The following is a 10,667-nucleotide window of genomic DNA, read 5'->3' as shown; positions in this document are numbered from 1 at the left end:
TCCCTAGTTCATTGTTTCATCTGTAATTTAGTTTATCTGGTTGGGGACCAAGCTTGCAAGTTGCAATTGCCTGATTTAAAATCTTCTGTTATGCTTCTGGTTTTAATCATTGCAAAGTCACAACTGACTTCTGCTTTCCATTCTTCTTTCTGTAGCAAGAGAGGAAATTGTTCCCTGCTGAAATCCAAGCAGATTCTTCAGCCACATTAACAGTTAGCTCCTAGTAATATAGAAAAAAAGGTTCCATTAGTGTGATACACCTTGAAGAAGTTGAGTTTAGATGTAGGCTGGCCCATTAGATCTTCCCAGCCTTGCTTTAACCGGTGTCTCTAGTCAGTGACACCATGGTATCCACCTAAACCTTACGCCTCTAAGTGTAAATTACTGAGTTGAGGTGAGAGCCCAGAAGTGGAGTTGTACTCCCTAATTAATCTGTTAGGCTCATGTTACAAAGAAGGGGAGGGTGGTTTGGTGAGGTGACATGAAGGTAGGTGGGCTGCTTGATGCCTTAGCCTTTGGTTTGTTGGGAAGGGGTTTTGGCAGGGAGGGTGGATGTGAGCCCTTACATTGTTAGAAGGTGTTGGTTTGAACTATGGATGACAGTCCTGTGTTTCCTAGGAGGAAGAATCTCACAGTACACCCACAGCCAACACTCTTCTTGACACCAGCCATCTAGAACCAGACATCTGGTCTGCAATGCCAACGCTTTCCAATGGGAATTCTGAGCCCAGAAGACCCAAAATAACATTTGATGATGTGTAAGTTTTATTGACTTTGTACTCTGTGATTGGGATTTTTGTGCAAGCAGAGGTCCCAGTGAAAGAGAATATCTTTGATTACAGTGCTGGCATTGGGCACCTGTGTGGATAGTGCTGCACAAAGGCACACACAGTTTTAATCTTGGCAAATGAACTGTTGTCACTGATTAATGAAGATTCTGTTGATAAATGTTTTCAGATCATGAATGTTGGTTCACGGTAATTCTTCTTCATTTTTTTTATTTTAGCTCCTCTAATGGAAACTTCTTATACTTAATTAGTTTAAAATATTTTTCCTTTTCCTCTGTTCAGCACACATTAATAGGTCCTTTGGGCAACCAGTTTCTACAGCTACTTATTTTACATTCTGGTCACCCATCATATCTCTGCATACAGCAGCTTGAGATTGATATCAGGTTAAGATTTAAAGAGATAAGTGGGCATATATGTCAAAATTCTTCTTTAAAGCAATCAGCAATTTTTTTCAAGCCACATTTGTCCAACTATATGAAAGCAAAGACTTGAATTAATTGATTTTGTCTCTCTAGGCTGCACAATGCAGATTATTACATGCAAGAGGCTAAGAAGCTGAAGCATAAAGCAGATGCACTGGTAGGTTATCACAGGTTTTTTTGTCTCTTTCCACTGTGGAACTCAGTATTAAAAAATGAACATTATTGCACAAGATCTAAAGCCTCTCAAACCAAGAGGAACTCTGCTACTGACTAAACTGTGCTTCAGATTGTGTTCCATAAACACACTGTGCACAAGTTAATCCCTGAATGCCATTCCTAACTTTTAAGTATTTGTTCCAAAAGAAAGCTACTTACAATAGCTGGTGTTTCTTCCAAGGGGGAGCAACAATCATGCTGTTTATGAAGTATGTAAGATGATTTTATGAAAGTTGATGTGTATTTGAAATTTGTTTTTCTATTCATTTTGAGCTTAAAACAGAAGTGATGAAATATTCCATAGTAGAAAGACAGGCAAATCACCTCACACCCCATTATCATGTGGTAAAACTGATATTTCCAATCTGATTGTATAAAATCTGAAACAATTCATTTTTATGTACTACATTCATTTTTATTGCATGGTTTTAGCCTGATAAAAAAGTCTCAATACATTTATTCCCAAAAAATCTGGTAGTGAGGTAGTTCAATGCTGGGAAAGCTTTTTTGCTTGCTTTACCCCAGAGGAAATTCCAGTAAGATTGGCCTAATTTTGCCAAGTGTTTGGATTTTGATAAAACTGCATAATCTGACAGATTGTTTTCTACCATGGTTTGTTCTATACTAGCTATTGCCAGTTCTGAAGTGTCCTTAATAAATATTTGCTTTGTAGGAAGGGACTTTCCCTCCTTGTGTGCTACATAGGGTGCAGAACAGAGGCTCATTCAGGAAGATTTAGTGGAACTTGACTCCTCCACTTAATTTAACTAAGATGTCTAAAATGGAGTGTGGCCATCCACTTTGCCCCTCAAAAAGCTGCATGATTATTCACATCTCAACTTTATTATTTCTGGGGGTTTTACATGTATATTCTATCATTACCCATTAGAGATTTTGCACTTAGAAAAAAAAAAATTCCAAAACAATTACATGCTACGTTTTTAAAAAGCAAACTAGCCAAAGTCTCTCCCTCTGCTGTCAGTGAGCTGAAGGAGGGATGACATTTCAAGCTGTCTGCTTCAGCTCTCCAGGCTCCCTTTTGGCTTGGGGCACAGTGTTTCCAAGTGTGTTTTCTGTGTGAGGTGTGTTCAGGGTTTTGGCACCTGTTGTGGCTGTCAGCAAGGTGACAGTCATCCCTCCCAGCGTGCCCGTTCGCAGGAGGTGGCCTGATGGCTTCCAGCCAGCTCAGCAGGGCACATCCAGCCACAGCCTGGCTCTGCAGGCTCACAACACCTCCCACAGCTGGGTGACCTTTAAACAGAGCACACATGGTGCTGGCACAGGGCTACCTGCCCCAAATATTTACAGGCTCAGGCCCTGATGATCTCAACACGCTCCATCAATTCATCTCCCTCTGCAGCCAGACACACAAGGTGTTGGCCCTTCTCTGTGCTCTCACCTGTGCGTGTGCCTGCAGGATCTGGGTGTTTCTCAAGCAGCACTAAGAGGAGCAGGCACAGCCCATCCCACTGCTGCCTGCAGGCAGGTCCTGCCTGCCGCACGCAGTTTGACACCCCGAGTGCCCCAATGTGAGGCCGTCCACTGTGATCAACTTGTTGGCAGGCATAAATATCCATGAACAAAGTATCTGCTTTTTCCTTCTGCTATTTAGATCTCAAGTCTTTTTTTTTTTTCCCACCCAATGCAGCTGCACTCCATGTAACACATTTGGTGTGTAATCCCGCAGTGTTACTTGTCCTATGGAAACAATTGCTGCTGGTTAGTTGGTGCTGACATGACAGAGCACAGGCAGCATTGAAAGATGTGTTGCAGTGGCTAGAAAGATAATGCATGTGACCTCAAAATGTGTCAGCAAATGTTAATGAGATTTGTGGCAGCAGTGTTCCTGAGCTTGTAGAGAAATAGATTTCTGGTGAAGGGCAGGACGTTTCATGTCTTACGGGAGCGACCCCATGGAAACCTCTCCTTGTCTGGGGCTGCAGGAAGGGATCAGCTAATTTGGGTGGGCTGCTGCAGTGGCAACTGGCTGTACCATATGGAAGAGATCTTGGAGACCTCACTGTGTGCCTGTCTGAGATGTGATGAGCTGGAATAATTCCACCTTCTTCAGAGAATCAGATCCTGTTCCTGGATCAAATTCTGTGTCTCTACTAAATCTGCTTGCAGCCAGATTCTTTTTTCCATACCACAAAAAAGTCATCTTTGGAAGACTTTTTGTCTTCCAAAAGGAATGTAAATTCTTTCAAAGTGAAAAAAGGAATTTGAAGAGAAGCAGCCACTGGAATAGAGAGCAGTCAGAAACATTTCCCTTCTTCTGCTCATTCATTTAATAGCTATCAATTATACAAAGGCTCTGTATGTAATCAATGCACAAGAGCAGTACTTGAAATTAAAGGTGGGCAGAGAGAACTAGTTATGGCTTAGCAGGAGCCACAAAGACAAGTATACTGTTATCTTGGACCAGTAATAAATGCTATGCTTTGTGTGTTGTTAGAGCAGGCTTCTGTTTTGTGAATGGAAACATATGCAGATGCATCAAAAATATTTTGACAGAGACATAGAAAGACATTTTTAAATTATTTAAAGTATATTGGATCCCCTCTATCAAATGCCACATTAGTAGAATTCTTACATTCAGCTATCAAAAACTGAAAATGTTAAATACTATTATAAAGTGCGTACTATAAAAACGTCATATATAATATTCATTACACATAAAAAAAGAAATCAGTATGTCTAAGTCAGTTTAATCACAACCATTATGAGGGCTAAAACCTTTTGCAATAAAATCCTAGTAAAATGAAATATTAAGCAGTGCTATATTGTCTCCCCTTTTTTTCCCTGCTCTTTTATTCATCATATAAGTGATGTGATTTTTTTTTGACCAACAGTTAACACAGAATATGACATCAGCCAAGTGCCATGGAGTTGTTACTTAACCCTTGCATAGTGACACTCAAGCTTAGTTCATCTCTCAAAGAGCAGTATGGATGTGCACAAACATGCTTAGTGCCCTTTCTTGCTTGTGTAAATCCCTGATATTAGTGGGCATACACTGACTTTCCTTTATGGAGCATTCAGCCACACACTGCCCTGAAAAGATTTGGGAAAAACCTATCCTGCCTTAATTACTGTATGAATTCATTCCTAACTACCAGTGTCGCTTTGCTTTCATCCTAAAGCTAGTGTTGCTTTGTAGAATAATCTGCCCACCTAGAAATCAAAGCTGAAGGATTTTCTTGACAGTGTCCTTCCCATTTCAGCTGGAGAAGTTCGGCAAGGCAGTGAATTATGCTGATGCTGCCCTCTCCTTCATCGAGTGCGGGAACGCTATGGAGCGAGATCCATTAGAAGCTAAATCTCCATACACCATGTACTCAGAGACTGTGGAACTCATCAGGTTAATGTCCTTTCTGTGATCATTTTCATCATCTCATTTCAGTCATAATTAGAACCTGCTATGTTTTAAAAAATACCATTTCAACGTATTAATGATTTGTCCAAGGCATCTTCATCTCAGAAGTCATCATAATTAGTTCTTGCCATTTTATTAATGTCATGGAAAATTTATAATTGATGGACACTGCTTTTATAAATTATCCCCTTTAGAGGTTATAATGTGAGTGTTATAATTTGCAATATTCATAAAATTAAAATTGAAATGTAGTGGGTGGAAGTAAAGTATAGTAATTTCACTGTTTGGCAATGACACTTGTCTTTTAAAAGGTGTAGTTTTATAATTCAAAACATTAAAGGGAGTCTATCAGGATTTCTATTACAAACCGTGGTTTTAGAGGTTTATAACTTGGCTGTTAAAAATGAGAAAAGCTGAAACTTGGGATATAAGATCATAGCCAGAGAGGAAGCTTCTGCATATATTGTCTTGCAAACAGTATATTTTTAATGTTAAAGGAATGTGCACCAGCTGAATTAATTTAAGTACAGTTTTGTAGACTCATAGGCTAGAATATGGATAAGAGAGTCTTTACATACTAATAAAATGTCTGAATTATTATTCTAAAATCTGCTACTGCTCCTTATAGCTGTTTCATAGTGTTGGGTCTATAGAAATAATAATCTCCTGAGTAACTAAGTTTGCTTTACTTGAGCAAATTATCAAAGTGAAATCAAGCAAGATTAAATTTACCTGTAAGTAGAACAGGATTTTTCCTCTTCACTGTGATGCACCTTTGCTTTCCCCAGTGTATGCTGGGAATATCCTTGTTAATGTTAGTGTAATTACTGGCAGTTTGCAGAAGTGAAAGAAAAAGAGGCAAATCAAGCCCTAAATATTTGGTTTCTAATATGTCAACGGTGGTTTTTTTAACATGCCAGATTAGCTATTAGGGACTGCCAAGATAATGCATGTTTTACATTTTGAATAAGTAGGTATTTGCATAATAAAATGTATCAAATCTTAAGCTCTTACTCTCAGGTAAATAATATGCCTGTTAAATATTTAAAAACATGGTTTTTACATTCTACACTTCATAAAGGGAAGAAGGAAATCTAAAGAAATCACTCAAGAAAAAAATTATGTTCACTCAACACTTGATCCATGTTAAACCCTGGAGAGCAGAGGACTTAGAAAAGGAGCCACCTGCCTCTGCTCTGCTATGCCCAAATCATCCTGCAGTCTGACAGCATGTCCTGAACTACATAGCTGAAGCTGCATGGCAGAATAAATTGCATTTAAAGAAATATTCTTTAAAGAAGGGAGCCCTTTTTCATAGGAGACTGTGTTTATTTTTTAAGAAAACCACACAGCCCAGTTGTAATCGTTGCTCCTCAGTCCAGCAGTCTGTCTGTTCAGAGTGCACAGGCCAAAAAGCTTTGCTCACCCACAACATGTGAGCACTTAAATCAGGGAATGGCAGCTCCAGAAGTGGCTCACAACAGGGCAGGACCTGCAGGGAGTCAGGTGAGGGCACAGCTTATCCTGGGGTGTCTGGCGCTCCTCAGCATCAACAGCCCTGCTGCCGTGCTGCTCCTGGCACAGTCCTGCTGCAGGCTGGGGGACAGGTAGACCTTGGCATGGAAGTGGCACCTGAACTGCTTCTGGAACTGCTTTTGGCTGTGGAAGAATCTGGAGGCTGTGTTATAGCAGATCTCCAATATATAAATAGCTTAAGTCAGGTGAGATTAATTCCACCCCCTACCACCAAAAGTAGAGTTTAATTCACCAGCTGTTGCATGCAGCATGTTGTGGCAGCCAGTGAGACTGATTTGTCCATTTGATTGCTGTCAGTGGTCAGACATGGACAAAAGGTGATTGCCCAGGTGAGCAGCAGGCTGGTACAGGCTCAGTAAAGCTCCATGGACAAAGACACAATTCTTGTGGGCTACAGTGGGTGCTTGATGTACGGACAAAGTATGTGGCTGTGCACACAACACTTTCTCAGTGTAGCTGCTAGTATTAACATAGCTGTTTACTGTGAGATAACAAACAGAGGGAGACTTTTCTCACTTTTACTCCTCCCTTCATCAGAAGCACAATTTTCCCCTTTTGCATTTAACTGTGTCTGCCCTGACTATCTGCATCAGACACCTATTTGTGAAAGCAAGTGGAGCATCAAAGAGATTGGGACTATCAGAGATCTGACTGTCAAATGTGTTTTAATTTAATGGTAATGTTGAAATCCCAAAGAGACACAGATCTTTGTGTTTGATCCCATTCATCCAGTCTGACTAGGACCCCCAGAGCAGGTGGGACAGGATGTGGAGGAAGCTCTCCAGCTGGGCACTGCAGCTGCAGCCTGGGGCTGGGATGGGTGCTGGGAGCCAGGCAGGCGAGAGCAGCTCAGCTGCCTGCACTCCATTACCTCCTTGTAAATGGGAACTCATCAGGACTGCCTGGATACCTTAAAACTTTCTTACGCAAGGCTGAACCCTATTACTTATTCTAACACAAGTACCTGTGAAATTGCATTAGGGCTCAGAACAATGATTTTATGCGATGAATTGATTTTCAAGAGACTAATGCATAGAATGGAGTGTGCTCAGTTAAAGGAAAAAAAAGACAGAGGAAAATAGGAATACTCAGTCCTTGATCATCCAAATGCTGGACAGCAGCAATTAAATAGAGAGGGAAGACCAAGTACACAAGATTCATAAATTAATGAGCCCAAGAATGAAAAAAGCTGTGAACATGACCTTTCCTGTATGTAAAACCATTTTCTATATAAAATATATTTATGAGAACGATTTTGAAGTTATTATTCAAACCCAAAGTATTATATGTAAAACCTTATTATATATTACTTTACACTTCAGTACCTATAGGGCCAAGATCTCATGCTTCTGTTCAACACTCATCCCAAATGTTTGCAGCACTCAGCCTAGCTGGCTGGATATAATATCATTAATATGCCCAAGAATAGTTCACCTTGTTGGCCCAAAAAATTGGTTGGTGATTTACTTAAGGCCTCCAGATTTTAAGTGGTGCTTTCTGTTGAGTTTTACGTTGATCTCTTCATTACAGAACACTGTGACCAATAACTGTTGCAGTAGGAGAAGAATATCTGATTATTTTTGGAAACATCTTAACTCTCAATTTCTTATCTCTCACCTTTCTGACAAGGTATGCAATGAGACTCAAGAATTTCACAGGCTCTTCTGCCACAGAAGGGGACAAGAAATTAGCAGTTTTATGGTAAGTCCCTTTGCGACAATGAGAGAAGCAGCTAAAATCTTAAGGAGGACTTTAAAAGTACTTAAGCAGCTTACAGAAGATCATTATTCTTGTTTTCCATTAAACTATTAAAGGATAACTAATGGATTTCTTCAGCAGCTGACTAAACATTTATTCTTCTAATTTATACTCTTATCAAGATGGGATTTTAATGCTTTTGACCACTTTTTTTTTTTTCTACATTTGCTTATGTTTCAAAATGTAACCTTAGAACAGAGACTGCAAAATATAGGTCAGCTTTTTTTTTTTTTTAAGTTTATAGGTTTCATTAAGCAATGGAATTAACATAATCCTTTCCTAATTACCACAGCTACCGATGCTTATCACTTCTCTACTTGAGAATGTTTAAACTAAAGAAGGACCATGCTATGAAGTACTCCAGATCTCTGATGGAATATTTTAAGGTAATCTTTATTCTGTTTAATGTATTGATATGAAATGAAATTCATGCCAACACTGAGAGCTCTCACAAGTATAACTGCATGACTTAAAAGTCCCACATTTAACGTCTGTCTCCCCTGGGAAATGCAGGCAGGATGGCTGCCAGGGAATGGGGACAGAAGTGATTTGGGGGATTTTTGGATTAGTCTCTTGATTCAGAGGACTATACTCAGTAATTCTACAAAAATAACATTATTCTCAACACCATGTAATGTTTATGCAAGTTTCTGATTCTTTCAAGGTTTCAATGTGCAAATGATTATGAACTGACCCCTAATGAACCATAATAAAGCAATTATTCGGGCTGTAGTTAGTTAAGTTTAGATTTTAGATTCAGTGAGATTTCCTGAAGCTTATTGCAGTTTCAGAGATTTCTTCTTTTATTCCTGTGGATAAATTACCTTATCTACATCTTGAAGGTTTGTCTTTACCTTAAATTGAGTGGAGATCTGATGGTCATGACTTGGGGATGTTTCATTTTACCTTGTCAAATGCTGTTTACCCAGTAAGAATGACAAATCCTCACTGTTCCTAGATTAAGACAGAAATAGAATCTTTCTTCAGCTGTGAGGTTTTGATATTTATATTTCACTGCTTAATGCTGTTTGAACCATACATTAATTTTTTTACTTTATTACTACATATTATTCTATAATTATGTAATTATACTGGCTTGTCAGCCCATCAGTCTTTTTTTGTTGGTGTTTTCAGCCTCTGTGAATTTGTTCAAGGCTTTGACATATTGGTACTGCAAATCAGTAAAAACCTCTAACACTGCAGTTTTCATGTTTTCATGTAAATGGTGATAAAATGGTCCTTCTGCTGTAAAACTCCAGTTCTGAGATGGCAGCAGCCATTGTCCTGACTACCCATGTGTCCCCTATGTGTGTCTCTGTGCAACTCCAGTAATGTTAGTCCTAATCTTGTGCTTAAATGGAGACTCTCTTGTACCATTAGGAGTGCCTCTGTTGTGCTCATGGAGTTTTCAGTTGGGGATTTGCACAACAAATTAAATTTGAGCTACACGCATTTGTAACGTCAGCATTTTCATGAAATGTATTCCAGACACTTCAGATTTTATCCAGGATGAATGTAGATTGTATCTTTAAAAAAGGATTATTAGACAAATAAACCTTTTCTGCAGAAAGTAATGATTTCTTAAAAAAAAAAAGGCGGGAGCAGGGGAGATTCTCTTTCCTTAAAGCCACTTTATTTTCTCTAGCTGTGCAAGTAGGTAAGATAAAGAACATATTTACCACTCTCAGCATAAGAAAATGTCTTTTAATGTAAATTAAAATAAGAGAAAAAAATAAAAATGCAATAAAATAGAGGAATCAGGAATGTTAGGCATAGGCATGCAGTTGAAGCAAAGTGTTTCACTTAATGTTACAGTGTGTGTGCTATGGGCACTGTAACTCACTTGCTAGAAGCAGGGTTTGAGTGTATACAGATTATATGTTCAGGTTCTTTCTGTAGTAGTGGCACAGGAGGAGAAAAGAGAAGAATGGGAACTATTAACTATGTGTTAGTTTTGTATTGCTGCACCATGTTCTCTGTGTTCACTAGCAAGAATCTGTAATACAAATGAAACAGATTAACTGTTTGAATAGAGCTGTTATTCAAACTTTTACACAATTTTAACTGTGAAAAGCAGCCCACTGTTTACAGCAGAGCTGGGGAGGATTTTTTCAGCTAAATTCTTTTTTATATTTTTCCTTACAAATGCCACTTTGTCCAAATTAAAACCACTTGTGGACAGAACTGGTTCTGATTAATTTCCAATTAAAGCTTCAAAATGATACTTTTAACATTTCAAAACAGAAAATAGCCATTTAATCATGAAAGCAGTTTTGAAATTTAGATGCAACTTGGAGTAAAACACCACTAAAGTGATAATTTTTTTAAATTGAAATCAGACCTTTTATGATCACAAAAAGTGACATCCTGTGATGCATTTCCTCTGAAAGTTTGAGGAAGTTTTTTAAAATGCATTGCCAGGAGTCACTGAAATATTTTTGCTAAATATTTTCATTATCAAATAACTGCTTCTCATTGAGATCTAATCTTAATCTTGACAGAGCTATTATTTGTCTCCAGGTACTGTTGGGAGCAATCCCCAGACAGGAGAAATTAACAATAAAAGCT

General features: G+C 38.7%; 1 protein-coding gene across 1 annotated transcript in view; it reads left to right on the top strand.

Moving 5' to 3' along the window:
• AFF2 (AF4/FMR2 family member 2) overlaps positions 1 to 10,667 on the top strand; it is a 239,960-nt gene that overhangs the window by 216,077 nt on the left and 13,216 nt on the right. Inside the window, exons 13-17 of the mRNA XM_031056018.1 lie at positions 619 to 758; positions 1,307 to 1,370; positions 4,654 to 4,790; positions 7,971 to 8,042; positions 8,392 to 8,485. Of these exons, the coding sequence (XP_030911878.1) occupies positions 619 to 758; positions 1,307 to 1,370; positions 4,654 to 4,790; positions 7,971 to 8,042; positions 8,392 to 8,485 (507 nt within the window). The remainder of the gene's footprint in view (positions 1 to 618; positions 759 to 1,306; positions 1,371 to 4,653; positions 4,791 to 7,970; positions 8,043 to 8,391; positions 8,486 to 10,667) is intronic.

The sequence above is a fragment of the Geospiza fortis genome, unplaced genomic scaffold (genome assembly GCF_000277835.1).
Source record: "Geospiza fortis unplaced genomic scaffold, GeoFor_1.0 scaffold157, whole genome shotgun sequence".
NCBI classification, from domain to species: Eukaryota; Metazoa; Chordata; class Aves; order Passeriformes; family Thraupidae; genus Geospiza; species Geospiza fortis.
Note: the sequence above shows the minus strand (reverse complement) of the source record. Positions and strands in the feature narration are given on the sequence as shown.